Below are 17286 nucleotides of genomic sequence, written 5' to 3'. Positions count from 1 at the left end.
AAACGTATTTTAATTGATAAATAGAGACAATAAATGACTGAAACCCAGGAATTAATTTTGATTTGGAATTGAAACACAGTCAGGAAAGTATATACAATTATTAGCAGGGCAATTTTTTTCAATTTTTTAAGTCTACAGGGTTTTTCGCGCCTGCTATTCGATTCAAACCTGAACTGATTTTTTTCGATGGAATGCTCTGCAAATTAGGCTGAATGTAGGAAATTACGCGCAAACTAAGTGACTGTGAGTTAAATATAGTCGAAACGTCGGCTCATGAGAAATAGTGTTTTATTTTTGCCGCAATCTTTGACCGAAAAATCCACAAACCTAAATGGGCGTCTTTTACTGATTATCATCAGGGTCACTAATTAAAAACGTTGTCGCTTTATTGACACTTTATTTTTGAAGACTTTTTACATCAATTTTTTTATTGTATAACATAAACAAGTGCAGCACTGTTCAAAACTGTAATCGACATGTTTTTTAATGATTTGTAAATGATCTTTAGAGACAGAATGTGGTATTTCAATGCATCAACGACAACTCTCAACTCGACCACCGATTCACACGCCCGATGACAAAGAAATCAGCACAATCACGCCGGCAACTTTCCCCAATATGCCCATGTGTACGAATGCCAATGGAGTCTGGTCGTGGCTGGCGAGGAGAAATATCACGTCCCCAAACAACCTAAACGGCCCTCCAAGTTCGCACGTGATGGAGAACCATTACACCCACATGGAAGATCAGTATAACGTCGAAGAAGCGCTTTACGCCGAACTGGATCGCGACAACCCAGATGCGGCAGATGGAGGTAACAACAATTGATCGCAATGTCATGCAGATCAAGTAAATTAATAAATATTCCATTTTAGATAGAAACAATTCGCCAGCTTACCAGAATTCTGCGTACACTGATACGGACGCACCGACTTCCAGCGCTCCATCCAGTGCGTATTATTCCGATCTTTCGGTTACAACGGTGCCAGAAAGGGCGTACGAAGTGGTGGGACTGTCCACCCTGTCGTTAGATCCCGCAGGGGACACCCGAAGACCTGCAGGGCGATTGGCTGCGATTTGTGAAAGTGGTGGTAGCAGCATCCATTCGGATTACGTTTAATAAGAAAATCACTGAAACCCATTCCCAGATTTATCCCGTGAAACTAAGGTATTTTCTGTGTTTTCTTTTAGTTCGCATATGGAATGTCGTTGTTGGATGTCATGTCGTTGTAAATATACTTGCCTGATGTATATAATGTACATAATATTTATCGAATCTGATACATTCCATATGTTGAACGTAGGTAATGTGTTTGTGTCTGTGTATGTATGTACAATTGCAAAAAGTTGCATAATGTCCAAATAAATGTCGATAAAGAACCAGTATTCCCTATAGAACCATCGCCGTCATCGCAGTTGGAATGCAAATAAAAATATATAGATAAACATTATATTTAATAATTCAGTTACAAATAAATATCTGTACAAAGTAGATGTATAACAAGCGATGGCGTAGCTGTTTATACAACATGCTCAAAACACTGAAGACTCTCAGATTGAGTAGGCCAAATTGTTAAGATAATTGTGGTTTATACAGTCAAATACGAGATAAATAATTATACACAATCAACGTTTAATACAGGAAGAACACACGGCCTAGAACAACAAATATATCATATAACGGAACGCACCGCAAAAACAGTAATATTTATTTGCCGAATTGTAGATTAAAAATATAATAAACACTTAGTGACTCAGCCGCCTCTTGTAAAACGCGGGCGACCATTTCAAGACCGAGGGATTGATTGATTATCTTATACAAGACGGTTTCAACAGTTTAGGTCTAAATCAAATGCTCGGCATTAAAAAACAATATAATACAGTATACGAAGGCGTACGGAAAATCAATACCCCTTAAAAAATGAGCGCGTAAATATAGTAATAAATACAAACCTTAAAAAGGTGATTTGCGACACAATGCAAAAAATCACAAATAAAACAGGTTGGCCCACCATAAAAACTACCCAGGAAGGTGTGCCCTTGTTTCCGTCACATTGACCGGAGCAAATGGCCGTACATCTTTTACGCGGTTACGAATCTATTGGTAATTTGTTGTTTGCATACTATGTTTTACGGCAATTATGCACGACCATATTTTGCACGAGTACAAAACATGAGTACGGATAATAAACGTAAAATTGATCATTTAGAAATATAGATTTCCTGCTCCGTAATTTATTGGCGCATAGACGAAAGGGTTGAAAACAACCACAAGAAAATATGGGTGTGAACTTTTTCTTTTTTATTTTTGCTACATTCCTGGGCACTTTGTCGTAGGCTACTCTGCGTATAAATCAATTGTTTCAATTATATTTTTACCTCTTTGCATTTTATTTCCAAAGGGTTGGACAAATTTGCCGATTCACGTAACAAGCAGCTAGTTTTGATTTTGCAAATTAATTTGATGGTTAATCGGTAAAAATACTAAAATCCAATTTAAAACAACTGCAATACAAAGTCTTGACTGGGAGAAATTTAAAACGTTCAACTAGTGGAAGTAATAAATAGACAGGTCGATTTACCAATGATTTAAAAGGATTTCTCCTTGAAAATAACGCACTGCACTTCTGAACATTCACTTTGATAGTTTAAGCTAGATATGGCGGGGATGGTAGCTGTTGTTCCTAGCAATATTTAACTAATAAAAATATTGAAGTCGATAATATTGTGAGGTCTAGCTTGAACTATCAATACCTTACCACTGAAAAAGCGAGCTTTGCGTATTTGCCGGTAGTATTTTTTTGGCAACAGCATACTCTGGCACACCATTTTGCTCAGCTAAGAACACAGTACATAAATGATTCGTAGCTTTTAGGTCAGTCTATGTCGCCTTCAGATTTACTAGGAGACGAATCGAGAACGTAAATTTTTAAAGCCCTCTCTCGATTGCAGGCGACCGGTCTGCCTAGTCTATAATCCTCAGCTTCACTGATTTCCTTCTTCTGTTTTGCCGTTAGTTCTTTCAAAGCTTCCCTGTTATCTCTGCGGATAATTAATTACGCGTTGTGTCAAATATACGCGTCGCACCAAATCTCTAGCTGAACTTACTTGTAGAAAAATATACAGCCATCCTCAATTGCTAAAGGCCATTGATCTAGATTTTCCACTTTTGGATTCCATTCCAAATCATTGTGTATCTCCAAGATATGAATGTCGTAAGGATAGTTTCCTTTCACATGGGCTACGTCCAAATAGGAAATCGGTATATTGGAAAGCTGCAAAATTTTCGTTCGAAGATCCTCCATAGTTAACAGATCGAGCACAACCTCTGAAACATTTCCGAACATTAAATTAGGTCGATCGGTTTAGCGCGGATGTTCATGTTTACCTTGATATGGACCCAGAGTTAGTTCGCTCGGACTAAACTTTCGCACAAATACTACTACTTGATTGGTGGAAGTTAGCGTATCAGGTTCGGTCAGTTCTTGTAGATAGAGTTCGCCATTAAAATCAATAAAGACATCAACACCGAACTTTTGATCATCCAAATATACTTTTTTGGGCTGCAATAAGTGGGATTATTTAACGTTGAAGCTTTCTACAATGTCTTACCCTTTTCCAGTGCTTTTCTCGCAACCTACATTTGCTGTACGGAATATCTAACCCGTTTTGGGCCTTTGCAGACTTGAGAATCGCTTTCTTAAGGTCTCCGATGGTCTGCTCATTGTATATGACTTGTTCGCACAAGAAGTTGTTCGGGGACATATTATCGGGTTTGAGAAGATATACCTGAAAAACCCCAAACAATTTTAAGTTTAACTTGGTAAGTATTACAATATTATTATTAATTGATCTCGAAATCGACGTACCTTACATAGCTGTTCGCCTGATCGCAACACCCTGCCGAGTTTTACCAAAAATACATCACCGTCTTTCAGTAATTGCATTGTCTCTTTCATTCTGGTCCATTCGGTTTGTTCTCCGTTCTGACATTTGAAAATTTTAAAATATTCCGAAGACACTCTCAAAATACTCTCCAAATGTTTCTTTAGGGCTTCGAAAGTCATTCTCCTGTCGACTATTAACTGCAAAAATAACACCATAAGAGTAACTAATTTTCGGACTATTGGATAACCCAAGAGATTCATCAATCAGCATTCGACTGAAACTTACCTGGCATTGGTGATCCGTCAGTTCGTCTGCACGATTGGAACTACTTCCTATACTTGAAACCTGCAAAGAAAAGTTGTAATCAGTTAAAGTTACATTTGTTTATTGTTGATTGGTACCTTAAAGAAGAGACCTTGATCGTCGCTTAAAGCATCTCCCGGGTCATCCCAGTGCATCAGTTCGTCTCTAGGCATTCCCAAGACTTCGTGGTTGTATGAATCCTGGCAAGGATCGGATAGAGATGCCATATGATGATCCTGGGGAGATGCCGACTGGCTGGATGACAGTCCAAGGCAATCAGCTATAACAAAGAGTTTCGAATTCAAGCCATTGAAATTTGTGCGCAAGCCACGAAACTTACTTGGAGCATCCCCAATCAGTGTTCGATCACTTTCACTTAAGCTGCTATCCTCACTATTGCTCTGGTCGTATCCATCTCCACACATGCCACCTAAACCAGGCTGTGGCGACACACGTAAATTAGGTGAATTGCTCTCTCGATCACTCGTTGCGTCCTGCTTATCCGTGTTTTCATTAAAATCCAAAGCAGGTATGGATAACATCTCCAAAGTAGCTAAAAAATTGCAAATTTTCAAGCGATATTTGTGGTGTTCGGTGGTACGGTGTTCGAGTAATTAACTATTTTCCATTTTTTTTTCGTTCAAAACATGGTTCTAATTTAATGTTTATAACTGCAATATCTGTACTTGTAAAAACTTAAAATGTTTGAAAATGATTGGAGAAAAACTTGAGAAAAGTTATTGGAAATTCAAAAACGGTGTTAATTACAGGGTATGATCGTATACGTCTAAGATGTGAGCAACAGTGAACCACCCTGTATATAAATCAATATGAATTCACTTACCCGCATCGGTATCGGGTAAACATATTATTATACTGATCATATGATTGAATTTATCGACCAGTTCTTTCAGCTTTTCCATCTTTAATTCGGCCTCTTCTGGATCTGAATCGTCGATTTCAGCAACATATATTCTACAGTTCGCACAATTGACATCATACTGGATCGCATCCGAATCATTTTTAAAATAAATTTGTTTGTTGTACATTACTAAGACAATCTGCAAAATCACCCATATGAGCACAACAGTGTAGTGGGATTATTGAAGAGACTTACTTCCAAGTGGCTTGGATCAGTGCCTAAAAGTTGACCCAACTCCTCCTTAAGTGTTCCTTTAGTTGCGCAAGCATCAACTCGCAAAGTCACCGGATTCAGAACGTCTTCGGTTTTTAAGAGAATTGGGTAGATTTTTATGTTGATGCCACCCGGATGGTACTTTCTCCACACAGTTCCTAAAACGTGTCGCATCGGTTATGGATCAGTAAATAGAAAATGAAGGCAACCAACCAGAATCGCGAATTTCTAGCATAAAATCCGAGAATGCAAACAAAGTGGCTATTGGCAACGTTTCCTGATACTTAATTTCGTCGGAGTCAAAACTGCAGCATATGCAATCCTGCTGAGCATTATAAGCAACCAAACGACAGTCATTTATACTGACTAACCCGTCCAGTTTAAATCGATTGTAAGCATGCTGAGCTATTTCACCCAATGTCGAATCCATGAATGTCTGATCAAGAAAATAACGAAAATCCTTCAATTCAATAAACCATTAGCAAAATTTACCGAGATCTTTAATTCCTGTAGGAATTTCGAAGTGGGATGATTGCACCAAACATTCAACTTGACCATATCGTCTTCCTTCTTCCGGTTCAACAGATCTTCTTCATCCTTCTGTTGCATGTGCTTTAACAGCCTTTGTAGGTGCGGTGGAAACTCGCTGACAGTCATCGCTCGACAATTTCGTTCTTTATCGATCTGTCGGTACATTAGCATATAGGCGTTCGTACTTGAACTATACGCCCCGGAATAGTATGCCCTTTGGGGGCCACCCCCATACGTTTTCCGAATATCTTCAGACGTAATCGGGCTGACGTTCTGATCGTTGAAGCAAAACCATAAATTTTTGTCGAAATCCTTTACATAGGCGTAGTAGTGACCGCCTGAAGCACTTCCCGAGTGGATCATAATACTGAACAGTTCGTAAACGTATGGACCTGTCGGTTCTTTGTCTTGGCGATTACCTGAACTGACATCAATTCCTGAAATATTCATTTACTTAGCAACTTCCTACGCAGCACGATGCACAAAACGGTTCGTAAGATTCAATTCAGTGATTTAGTTACCTTCATCACTATCTCCACAGTTATCATAATGTCCGTTAACTGTAGACGAAACGTCGGTGTCCTGGCAACTTTCATCATCCACCGATCCAGAATCAGTTGTACTGCAATCGTCACATTTCACCACAGTTTCAGTCTCGCCGTTATTTCCATGCTCTACTTTACTTTTGCTTGTTGGTACGAAAGAATTCAAGTTAAATACTTCGGGAAATGTGACCCTAAAACAACACATTCACAACGTTAAACTGCACATGTTGCCTGAGATGTGGAATGCAAAATTGCTAGGCGCTTTATTGCTTGAAATTGTGTTTTTAGGAGTTTCAGACAATTTTGTTCAACGGAGATAAAATTCAATTTGGAGATAAAATACCCACATGAAATTCTAAGAACTCACTTATCGTTCAGCTTTATTCTGTGCATGGTGCTGTAATCAAAATCGAAACGTTTCAAATGCAAAGTGAGCAAATACGGAAATTTGGTGAACTTCAGTCCTTTGTGCGCATCGCATTTCTTGTTGCACCTCTCGCAAAAATACTGATTATTCCCATCCAAAATCTCTGGCTGGACAAACGCTCTTAATGCTTCCTCTACACTGTTATATGCGACCTGGATCGATCAAAGTCTAGTTAGTATTAGAAACCAAACGTTTGCGCAGCAAAATACAAACTTACGGTACTGCCAAATGGCCTGACTGGCAGTGGAATATCCAGAAACATATCCTCCCTTGATTTTTCCGTTTTGCACTCTAAACACTTCACATAGTCGAGCATTTTGCCTTCATACAAATCATTAATCAGATTCGCTTGTTTCGTGTCTACAAACTTATGTTCTAGCGCATCAAACATTACACGACAGAGCTCTTGAATATCGTGCTGTTGCCACGCGTCGCTTCCTGTTAACAGTACAGACCGCATTAGTCAAAAGTTTCCGAAACATCCATAAAAAGCAACAAACCTTGCCAACCAAAACTGGTAGTTAAATCTGTAGTCTCCACAGCAGGCTTCTTGGATGTTTGCAATCTTAAAAACAGTTTCTGCAGCTGGTATGGAATTGATCGTGATTCGTTGGCTCCGTCGAACTCCCAATTATACAGTGCGTTTCGAAACTCTGGAGTCATATACAATGCTTGCAATAAACTGTTTAAATAGCATGTCATTGCCTGATTTACTAAACCCACATAAGTAGGAACGGTCGGAACTGAAACACAAAATCCCGAATGAAATGGTCAATTATAATCGCTACTGTTTTACATAAAACTAGACGATTAAATAGTTGTTGTGTATCTACTTTCTACTTTTTCTACAACAAAAACAGCAGCTAAGAGATTTGGAAAACCGAAGAGCACGATTTATAGATATTAATTAAATTGCCGAATTATTTTTTTTATTTTAAATCGGGAAAAATCGCCTACTTTTATGTGTCGCCAACTGTACATCGTCACTGAAATATGAGTGAATTTTCGTTACCGTATAGTTTACCCATGTCTGTGGATAACTGATCAGTCACATAAGCAAACAAATATTTGACAAAATCGCTGCCCATCTATAACTTGTGGTTTTCGATATAACAATGACTATAGCTTCAATCAGCACGGAAATAACACTGTTTAAAACGTTAACTCGTTGAAAAACGATAGTCAAGTTAAAAAAGATTGCGATAAGTGAGGAATGCAGGCAACTCAAAATATGAATATTTGCAAATGTTTACAACCTGTAAACTACGATATACAACCGGCAATAAGCGAGATCGTTCAAGAGATGTTGAACATGTAAACAAAATGGAGAAAACTAGTTTTTTCGGACCATGAAGGGTTTCAGCCGGTCAGAATAGTGGGAAACTTTTCCGGGCTTATAAGCCATGGGCCATTGGAATTGCTTTTTGGCGTTTTATTCTGGTTTTTATTTTAATCAAATCCCTCAGCTTATTTATATTTCAGGATTTGCTAAATGTCGACTGTGTCGGGTAAACGTGTAAACCTATTGGACAACTGCAAACAGACAAAAGCAAACGTTGTGTGCTGCATTCATTGACAGAAAAGGAGTAAGCAAATTCACTCTGTGAGTAAATACTAGTTTTGTTTTGTTAGTTTTTCCTATTGTTTCACTTCCTCACGAAGCAGAGTTATGCGAAAGCAACAAACAAATGAGCGTGAATGTTGATGAATAGGAAACACCTGATCCAAAACTAGCTTCGCTTACCTACAACTGGACTTAACTGTGTAGCCTTCCTCCTACCTTGACTGTAATTCGCTAGCTGCGAAGTAAATTGATGCAAACGATATACATCGCTACCGGTCGCATCACCTGTTGTAGGACTGGCTGATGCCCCTAATACCAATTCATCCTCAGTAGCCTCCGGTACGAACTTGGTCCCCCTTGGCGTTGCCAATAACTCATAATCTGAAGCCACCGCTATCTTATCTCGCAGGGCTTCTAGGTTGTCCTGAAACAACAAATTTCAGTGGTTTCGCAAGAAAAACTTATTGCACACTTACTGATTCCTTTCCATCGGAATTGATAGCAACTTGCAGATCGCCCGTGCATTGCGAAAATGTGCCACCGATCTCTGTGAAGATGGAATCAATACTTTTCTCAGGGTTGATTGGGATGGAAGTCGCTTCTTCAGCAGCAAGTGGAAAGGTGATCCGTTTAGTGTGCTCTTCGTGGGGGCCAACCATGATCGAACAAATAATTCTAAACACAAAAACCGTTTGAATAGATTGAGATTGAGTTTGAAGTCCTTTTGGGTAGGTATCCACTCAATGTTTGGCATCCACTGGGACTGGGTTTGAATTAAACTTGGAGTTGAATAACCTTGTAAAAGTCAAGAATCTTGAGCCACTAATTGAATATGACCTTTGCAGGTGCTTTAGTAAAACAGCAGCCAAACTCATGCAAGTAAATGATCAGTTTCTGGAGAACGAACATGATAGATCTAGCTATGATCGGAAAAAGCATTGGGCTGGCGATGTAATCTGATAACTGTATGGCAAACATGAGTGTTGAATGGCTATTTCTGAATCTTTGTGAGTTTTTCAACTAAGGCTGTGCGTACATTGCATATGTATTCAAATGTACTCAAATAGGTGCGTTTAATTAGTAAGCACTTATACAGTTGCAGCATACTAGCAACGCCAATAAAGGGGATATTCATCGAGTAGTTTTATCAGTAAATATGCAACATAAAAAGCCAGATATGTATTGTTTTTCGATTCAGGTCAGAAACTGTTTCTGGCTGATGTCCAAAAGATAATTTTAGATCTAAGTACTATTATAAGAGCTTATTGGGAAGCATCAGGTAAAAATAATAGAGGATGTCACTTGGGACTTACCGAATCCTCTGTTAGGGAAATCTTGGTAGTTTTTCACTCACTTCCTGATGAAAACCGAATAAGGCGACCTGAAAGGGAGAAAGTGTCTGAATTAGCACTGGAACGAGTACATTGGCGTTAAACGTTGCGAAACCGGTCGTAAATTTGAAATATTGCAAAATATATCCCTTTTTCACACAGCGATGACAGCTGAAAATTATTACTTATGGGTGTCTCTGTTATGGGGAACAAATAATTGTTTACGTCACTGAATTTACTAAAATGTAAATGTCTTCACCTCACCAGCTTCAAAGTGCAGGACGATCTACACTGGCTGTTACTTAAGTAACTTGCAATTATATCTCGGAATAATACACCTAAATAACACAAATTTTCTGGAAAGTCTTACCGGAGGAAATTGACATCTGCCTAAACGTCACATATCGCCATTTTTAAACGCAGATCACAGAAGTTATGAGTAGAAATCTGCCCACTGAGCCTGCAGCACGCTGTTTGTCGCTACTAGGGGGCGCGAGTAGAACTAGGCTCCCGAATTCCCACGGCGTGTAGAAGCAATCTATTTTTTTTTATTTCAGCGGGAGATTTGAATGTGAGCTCCAGTTTTCCAGCTCCAGAAATAAGGTTTCCAGCAAATTGTTTTGAGGATTACTGGAGAGGAAGTGGACCATGGGGCAGCTCTCGCAAGGTTGGTAAAAAGGTTCTAGATTTATAAATGCATAGCTTAGCTTTTCGAGAATCAACTTTTTATGGCACTTGCGATTTCCTTTTCTTTCTTTGTGTTCGCATAAATTGCTACTGTGCAGAAATACAATTGTCAGAACACGCTTTAAAAATCGCAAATGATCGGAATATACAGGATCTGGGTCTTTGGCACAAAAACCGCACCTGATTCTTCAACTTTTTATAGATTTGTCATATTTCTTAAAGATAACTGTCTTATATTCTACCACAATCATTGGTCTTCTGAATGTCCATCTACAAAAACGCAAGATTTTGCAGAAAACATGAAGCTTTTAAATTAATTCAAAAAAGCAGTATAAAACCGAAAATCCCTCAAAACCTCATTGAGCCTAACTTTAATCCCGCGAACATTTCCAACCGACTACTTGAGATTTTACAAGTTTACACTGCTTGTAAAATTACACAATTAAAATCATCAAACCAGTCTAATCTATGTTTCTTGCAAAATTCTACATCGCTTTGGCAGAACAATCAAAATTCGTCCAAACTTTGGAAAAAGCAACCGTTCGCTTGCTTTGAACTTCGAAACGTTCTCTCGCTGGTCGTCTCCACTTGCTGTGATCCAAGTTCAACATGCCGCCGATGATTTCCTGCGCAAAGTTCTTCGGAAACAATCTATCGTCTTCTATCACATGGGCGAATCCATCGCTGATCCCGAAATTAATTGCGAAATATGGAAGCTGTTTGGGAATGGCTTGGCGCACGTCGCGGTTCTTCAGTGGCACCAGTTTTTTGTTTTGCGTCCACTCAATCTCCGATTCGTCTATCGCCTTTTTGAAATACATCGGCGCCATTCCTGCGTCTTCCTTATCCAAAGGAATACACTCCAAAACAGTGTGCGGATATCTAAAAACACAGTTATTTCATTATTTTAATTATTGGACCAAAACTAATCTTTACCTGTGAAATCCAACAGCAATTTCAAAAAACATCAGTTCCTGCTGTTTGGCTGCGAACATTCGACTCAGCGCCTTTCTGAAATCGTTCATTTCATTCCATTCGTTTTCGTCCAACTGGGTCACAGAGGCCACATGCCTTATGGGGGCTATAAGGCAGTGCCCCTCCACTAAAGGCTCATGGGCAGGCAGAGCCAGATAAATGTATTCGCCCATTGAAACTATCAAATGCTTTTGCATAGCTGTTGACTGGATGCATCGCAGACAATTGTCTAGACTAGTGGAGACTTTTTTATGTTCACTAATAGCTTGGCTTCGCTTAGCATCAGCCAGTTTGGAGTCGGATTTTTTCCGTCTCACATCATCAGCAAACAAATCGTCCAAGTCATCATTCTTCTTAATGTTAGAGGCGATTTTCATGAACGCCGAGTCTTGGTCATTGGCTGAACTGAATTTCTCATTCTCGAACATCTGTTTGAGCGAATATTTATCATCATCGGCAAAATATTTCACTCTCTCATTGCCAGCGTGGGTTTCCACAGCCCTCCTGCGTCTTTTTTCACTGTCAATGGCACTTCGCAGTTCTAAAGGCTTTGAAGCTCCTTGCCGATTCGCTTCTGTGAGCAGCACTTCATCATCCTGAGTTCGCTCTTCTGCCAAAGCTCTGCGTCCAGCGTCCAGCCGCTGCTTCAGTTCGTCTACCAGCTTTTTGTTCCCCATAATTTCAGCTTTCACCAGCTTTCCTGCCAGTAGATTTAATTCCTTTTCGGTAATCGGCGTATCAGCAACGTTCTGATTGGGTTTTGCAACTGGCTTTGAAGGGCCTGCAGAGTTTCTAGGGGAAGTTTCAGAAGGTCCATCTATTCTTCTATCGGTCGCTTCAGGCTTGCTTTTTCTCCATCTAGACTGGCCGCTACTGGAAGGTCGCTCACTTTTATAACTGTAAAAAAATTAGGAGTTTTTAACCTGATTTCGCAAATATCCTCGGAGTCTCACCTGTGAGAATCGTCGCTGGGCTTTTGAAACTTCGGCAAACCATCACCTCCATTTTTCCAGTACACGTTCAATTCCCTGGGACATTTGGAAGGATCATACACGTCCTTTTCCTTCTGGATTTTCCTTTCTTCTTCCCTGCTTTTCTTCTTGTCCACGTTCGAAAATGAGGCGAAATTCGTTGGGAGGTTCATCCAGTCATCTCTATTGGTGTTTTGTTGCTTCGGACTCGGAGTTTTACTGGGTTTTTCAGACGCATGAGACTTTGTCCTTGTGTCTTCTGCACTGCTATCAGATCGGCTATCGCTGCTGGAATGTCTGCGCCTTTTTTTCCTTTTCAGTAAATCCTCTGGCGATGCATTTCTGGCATGTTGCCTGTGGTTTTTCACGGTGTCTGCTTCCACCCATTCATCTTCTGATGAACTGGTTTCTTGTCTCCTCGAACGTTTCTTATGCTTCTTGGAACTCTTAGACTTACCCTAAATAAGACAATTGTTTAGATATTGAATAGATAGCGAGTTAAACAAAAGGAATAAATGCACTGTACAAACAGGAAATGTCTGCTGGGGCTCTAAGTTGTTGAGATATTGAAAACGAAATGTATTAACCACAGAAATTGTTCAGGTAGAAAATATTTACCATTGTGCATCACTGTAGGATGCTTCAACACTTTTAGAAATTTTCCACGTGCAGTAAAATCCAATTTAAAGGTGTATGAAGGAATCTAGTTTACTTCTTTTCTTTACTTTATTTTATTGTTTACTTGAACGAAAAATTGGTTAGGTCTTCAGACACAGATTGTGAGGTTATGCCCAATTTGGTCTATGGGCTTATCCTATCAAACCACCCCCCTTTAAATATTTTCACCCCTAAAAATATTGGAATTTTTCTAACTGAACAAGAATGAATCAGTGGAAGTTCTTGTTTAAGCAAAATAGACCAGGAAAATGGTGTTTAAATAAAATCCTTTTATTAAACTGATTCGTCCATATAATTAAAATCTGAGGTTTCGAGGATGTAGATCAGGAAACTGTGTACGGTTTTTGATAAATACAATTTCAATCATACATAAAAATTAGAAAGCAGAGATTAATAAACCTGAAGTGGAATTCTTTCAGCATTGGCTTCTATTGAGTTGATTTACATCAGTTTTAAAGCTCCAAGTGCGGCGTCTAATCGCTCTAGTTCAATAGTTGTCTCGGACAATTTTTCCAAGTTGGACTGCTGCACTTCAGGGGGCACCTGAAAATAAGACCAGATAATCCATATGGGATATTTTTCCCTTTTACTGCTACTTTTTAACTTCTACACCACTTGCCAAACGCTTAAAAGGTAGTCTTATTCAGACGCTCTAATCTCACCGATTTAAAATAATGGCATTGTATGTATACCTTCGTTGCGTAATTTTCGATATTCATTGCTTGTTCCAATTTCTTTTTAGTTGACTGTAAAAAGTCCAGCTTGGTCTGAATCTTCTGGATCTCCTTCACCGGATCGATTAGTCCTTTCAACAGAAGATGCACCTCGCATTTATCAGACACTGTGATAATAGTGCAACCTTCGGGCGAAGCCCCATCTACTGCAGTCTTCGAACAATACGCCAAAGTTTGGAGGGCTGATGCATATTTCTTCAATATTTCAATGGTTGGTGCATCTTTCGAATGCAGATAAGCTAAAACCACACTTTGAAAACCCTGTTTCAAATTTTCCTGGTTGTTACCTTCAGTTTTCGTCTTGTTGGGCAAATTATAGTCGCTTCTGGCTGACCGAATGGCTTTGGCAACTTTCTGGACGAAATCCACTTCTTTCTCGATTTGTTCATTCACATAATTCGCTTCTTTCTCGGGGAAACTTTCCACACATATACTGGGCACAGTTTCCACAATAGCCCGGCTTCTAGGCAGCCTTTGATAGAGTTCTTCGCTGATAAAGGGCATAAAAGGCGCTAGTAATCGAAGCCCAATGTGCAGAGTTCGATACAGAGTGATCATAGCTGCTTTTTTGGCCTTCCCGTCGTCGCCAGTAAAGACTGGCTTCAGAAATTCCTGAAATTTACTAACTAAGGACCACAGTAACTACACATGTTTCCTCAGCTTACCAAATACACATCACAAAGATCGTACAGCCACAAATTATAGATGGCCGTTGTGGCTGAGACCAAGTCAAAGGCCTCAAAGCCATTGATCACATCTCGAACGGCCGACCCTGCTCGGCTCAACATCCACAAATCCATCAGACTTTCATCGCCTGTTAGCTCTTGATCAGCCGGCACCTCAAAGTCTGCTGCAAAGTACGTCAACGCAAAGCGGGAAGCGTTCCAGATTTTATTGCAGAAAAATCTACAATTTGCAACAATGTTTCCAAATTCAATTCCAAATCAAATCTATTCCTGGGTTTCAGTCATTTATTGTCTATTTATTAATCAAAATACGTTTCGGTGTATTTTTCCACCATCATCAGTTTTTATGTGTAGCGTTGTTGCTGCTTTACGCATTGGCATGCATTTTCTTGCAAGAAAGAAACTGGACAACAGAAACAAGACTCGATGCATCGCAGACAATTGTCTAGACTAGTGGAGACTTTTTTATGTTCAGTAATAGCTTGGCTTCGCTTAGCATCAGCCAGTCTGGAGGCGGATTTTTTCCGTCTCACATCGTCAGCAAACAAATCGTCCAAGTTATCATTCTTTTTAATGTTAGAGGCGATTTTCATGAACGCCGAGTCTTGCTCATTGGCTGAACTGAATTTCTCATTCTCGAACATCTGTTTGAGCGAATATTTATCATCATCGGCAAAATATTTCACTCTCTCATTGCCAACCCAGGAATAGATTTGATTTGGAATTTACTAAACAATCCCAGTCAACCGATTAGCACCTACCGATAGCCCTGGATTCTTAGAATGTTCAAGTTGATGTCCTTTCCAGACGACATGGCACACAAAGCGAATCGAAGCGCATCCGTTCCACATTCAGGAATGCCATTGGGATAATCCTGCTTTTGCCCCGCTTTTGCCTTGTCGATTTCCTTTGGATCCAAATTACTGTCATACAATTGCTTATGCAAGTCGTCCAAAGATATTCCCGCAATAACGTCCATGGGATCCACCACATTGCCCAAGGATTTGGACATTTTACGGCCGTGCGCGTCTCGAATCAAAGGATGCAAGTACACATCTCTGGAGCAAAGAAAAATGTTACCAACCGTAACACCTTCTGGAAAATAAATGCGCTTACTTGAACGGTAATTTTCCTAGCAGTTTTTGCCCCATGAACACCATCCTGGCTACCCAGAAGAACAGAATGTCGTTCCCAGTCTCCAAGAGGCTGGTAGGATAAAACACGTTCAAATCCTGGGTGGCTTCAGGCCAGCCAAAGATGGAAAACGGGAACAGGGCTGAGGAGAACCACGTATCCAACACATCTTCGTCCTGCGTTAATTGGAACTCTTCAGGTTCTAAATTGAACTTGTTTGCGGCTTTCTGCAACGCCTCTGCCTCGGAATGGCCGGACACCCAATTTTGGTCTTCAACCTAAACAAATGCGGAAATTATATGAAGGATCCTCCATCAGTGGACATTAACAAAGCGTTATCTACGGGCTATATTTGATAACAGATCAATGAATTTACCTCTGAGAGCGGCTTTCCATTTTTGGTTGTAGCAAAGTAGGCAGGAATCCTGTGACCCCACCAAAGCTGCCGTGAAATGCACCAATCGCGTATACCTTCCATCCAGTGGTTCCAGGTTTTCACTTGCTGTTCGGGGATGATTCTGAGCTCCTTATTTTCGACCGCTTGGACCGCTTTTGTCGCCATTTCTGAGCAGCTCACATACCTGCGAATGGCATGGTTGCATCTTCAAAACTTTGAGACTTGATTATAAATGAGGAACTTGCCATTGTGGCTTCAGCATTGGCTCAACCACATCTTTGCTGCGGCTGCAAATCGGCACAACCATCGGATTGTCTTTGGTTTCCATGTACAAGCCCAGTTTAGTCAGCTCCTCGGTGATTTTCTTGCGAGCGTGGAATCTTTTCATTCCCTGTAATAATGTAGAAATTGACCCGTAGGAGTCTTCGAAGATTTCGAATAGATGCTTGGCATACCGTGAATGTTCCATAGTCTCCAGCAATATTGCCTTCATCATCGAAAATGGTTATAAAGGGCAGGTTGTGCCGTTTTCCCACTTCGTAATCATTCGGGTCGTGAGCCGGTGTAATTTTTACCACGCCAGTGCCGAAATCCAGTTCCACGAAGTCATCCACTATGATCGGCAACTTCCGAGCGCAGAAAGGATGGATGGCAAACTATAAAAAGGCATTTGATTTAACTCCAAATCAAAATTAATTCCTGGGTTTAGTCATTTATTGTCTCTATTTATCAATTAAAATACGTTTCGGTGTATTTTTCCTCCATCATCAGTTTTTCTAAAATAACAGATACTAAAAAAAAATTCATTAATTTAAAAAACAACCACAGTTCGTCAACAGCCTCATCATATCACACTTTAAAATACATCACAATTGCAAGGCGTTATTGAGGCGGTAGAGTTGTGCTTATAATCCACATATTTCCAGTACGAAAACAAGTTCTATTCACAGATATATGGAGTAGCAATGGGTTCTCCCATAGCAGCAACAATTGCAAATTTGGTAATGAAAAATTTGGAAGAACAAATAATATCTAAATTAAACTATAAGTGTGAATTTTTTAAACTATATGTGGATGACTGCATAATGGGCCTGCCAAAAGACAAAATTCAATATACACTAGATAAGTTTAATGCCTTTCATGACACCCTAAAGTTTACTGTGGAAGAAGATAAAGGAAATTCTATAAACTTTCTAGACCTAACAATTAATTATGATAACAACGGGGAAATCAAAACAAATTGGTACACAAAGGAGGTATGGTCTGGTAGGTACCTGAATTATCAATCATACGCTCCAAT

The 17286-nt window shown here is 39.7% G+C and overlaps 4 protein-coding genes and 2 long non-coding RNA genes across 12 annotated transcripts in view; 3 read left to right on the top strand and 3 right to left on the bottom strand.

Annotated features, from left to right (window-relative positions):
* The window catches only part of LOC109544831, a 24490-nt gene extending 23107 nt beyond the window's left edge, over nt 1-1383 (top strand). For both annotated transcript variants that reach the window (XM_019915191.2, XM_019915192.2), the window contains exons 5-6: nt 509-814; nt 876-1383. In XM_019915191.2, the coding sequence (XP_019770750.1) occupies nt 509-814; nt 876-1120 (551 nt within the window). In that variant the 3' untranslated portion in view covers nt 1121-1383. The remainder of the gene's footprint in view (nt 1-508; nt 815-875) is intronic.
* A 53-nt stretch (nt 1384-1436) lies between these two features.
* Nucleotides 1437-10168, bottom strand: LOC109544828 (ubiquitin carboxyl-terminal hydrolase 47). Of its 6 annotated transcripts, XR_002172613.2 has the most exons (21): nt 10095-10168; nt 9707-9774; nt 8870-9068; nt 8574-8817; nt 7330-7572; nt 7047-7267; nt 6770-6981; nt 6379-6593; nt 5819-6294; nt 5540-5762; nt 5309-5484; nt 5036-5252; nt 4532-4744; nt 4290-4471; nt 4174-4233; nt 3870-4085; nt 3613-3789; nt 3389-3563; nt 3109-3328; nt 2755-3042; nt 1437-2698 (listed from the first exon to the last, which is right to left on the bottom strand). XR_002172613.2 is itself a non-coding variant. In XM_019915185.2 (20 exons), exons 3-20 carry the CDS (start codon nt 9050-9052, stop codon nt 2877-2879), a joined length of 3819 nt encoding a protein of 1272 aa, XP_019770744.1. In that variant the 5' UTR covers nt 9053-9068; nt 9707-9774; nt 10095-10168; the 3' UTR covers nt 1437-2876. The 6 variants fall into 6 exon arrangements, 5 of the variants coding, with proteins under 5 accessions (XP_019770744.1, XP_019770747.1, XP_019770746.1 ...); XM_019915185.2 differs by having other exon boundaries at nt 1437-3042; XM_019915188.2 differs by having other exon boundaries at nt 1437-3042; nt 8610-8817.
* Nucleotides 8112-8652, top strand: LOC125505463. Its single transcript, XR_007282189.1, has 2 exons — nt 8112-8432; nt 8495-8652. It is a non-coding gene; the product is annotated as an uncharacterized LOC125505463 (long non-coding RNA).
* Nucleotides 9041-9531, top strand: LOC125505464. Its single transcript, XR_007282190.1, has 2 exons — nt 9041-9121; nt 9239-9531. It is a non-coding gene; the product is annotated as an uncharacterized LOC125505464 (long non-coding RNA).
* Nucleotides 10169-10592: 424 nt separating the features above from the next.
* Nucleotides 10593-13189, bottom strand: LOC109544826 (CWF19-like protein 2 homolog). Its single transcript, XM_019915181.2, has 4 exons — nt 12976-13189; nt 12340-12815; nt 11348-12283; nt 10593-11293 (listed from the first exon to the last, which is right to left on the bottom strand). The coding sequence occupies exons 1-4, from the start codon at nt 12976-12978 to the stop codon at nt 10897-10899; spliced, it is 1812 nt and encodes a 603-aa protein (XP_019770740.1). The 5' UTR covers nt 12979-13189; the 3' UTR covers nt 10593-10896.
* Nucleotides 13190-13284: 95 nt separating this feature from the next.
* The window catches only part of LOC109544825 (valine--tRNA ligase), a 13074-nt gene continuing 9072 nt past the window's right edge, over nt 13285-17286 (bottom strand). Inside the window, exons 7-15 of the mRNA XM_048669278.1 lie at nt 16442-16642; nt 16232-16377; nt 15966-16170; nt 15572-15867; nt 15217-15513; nt 14435-14675; nt 14057-14381; nt 13728-14008; nt 13285-13578 (exon numbers count right to left, since the gene is read on the bottom strand). Of these exons, the coding sequence (XP_048525235.1) occupies nt 13477-13578; nt 13728-14008; nt 14057-14381; nt 14435-14675; nt 15217-15513; nt 15572-15867; nt 15966-16170; nt 16232-16377; nt 16442-16642 (2094 nt within the window). The 3' untranslated portion in view covers nt 13285-13476. The remainder of the gene's footprint in view (nt 13579-13727; nt 14009-14056; nt 14382-14434; nt 14676-15216; nt 15514-15571; nt 15868-15965; nt 16171-16231; nt 16378-16441; nt 16643-17286) is intronic.

The sequence above is a fragment of the Dendroctonus ponderosae genome, unplaced genomic scaffold, assembly GCF_020466585.1.
Source record: "Dendroctonus ponderosae isolate FM_Combo_2020 unplaced genomic scaffold, Dpon_F_20191213v2 Dpon_F_20191213_8, whole genome shotgun sequence".
In the NCBI taxonomy this organism is placed as follows: Eukaryota; Metazoa; Arthropoda; class Insecta; order Coleoptera; family Curculionidae; genus Dendroctonus; species Dendroctonus ponderosae.
The sequence above is the reverse complement of the archived record's forward strand: the minus strand, read 5'-3'. Positions and strand labels throughout refer to the sequence as shown.

What these genes read in the sequence shown, in the direction of transcription:
- LOC109544828 (XM_019915185.2), bottom strand. Translation starts at nt 9,052, where the DNA reads ATGGTTGGCCCCCACGAAGAGCACACTAAACGGATCACCTTTCCACTT. An exon ending in CTGATCCAAGCCACTTGGAA is followed by an intron (nt 5,253 to 5,308) that starts GTAAGTCTCTTC and finishes GTGATTTTGCAG; the next exon opens with ATTGTCTTAGTAATGTACAA. An exon ending in TTTACCCGATACCGATGCGG is followed by an intron (nt 4,745 to 5,035) that starts GTAAGTGAATTC and finishes GCAATTTTTTAG; the next exon opens with CTACTTTGGAGATGTTATCC.
- LOC109544826 (XM_019915181.2), bottom strand. An exon ending in CCCAGCGACGATTCTCACAG is followed by an intron (nt 12,284 to 12,339) that starts GTGAGACTCCGA and finishes ATTTTTTTACAG; the next exon opens with TTATAAAAGTGAGCGACCTT. An exon ending in ATTGCTGTTGGATTTCACAG is followed by an intron (nt 11,294 to 11,347) that starts GTAAAGATTAGT and finishes CTGTGTTTTTAG; the next exon opens with ATATCCGCACACTGTTTTGG.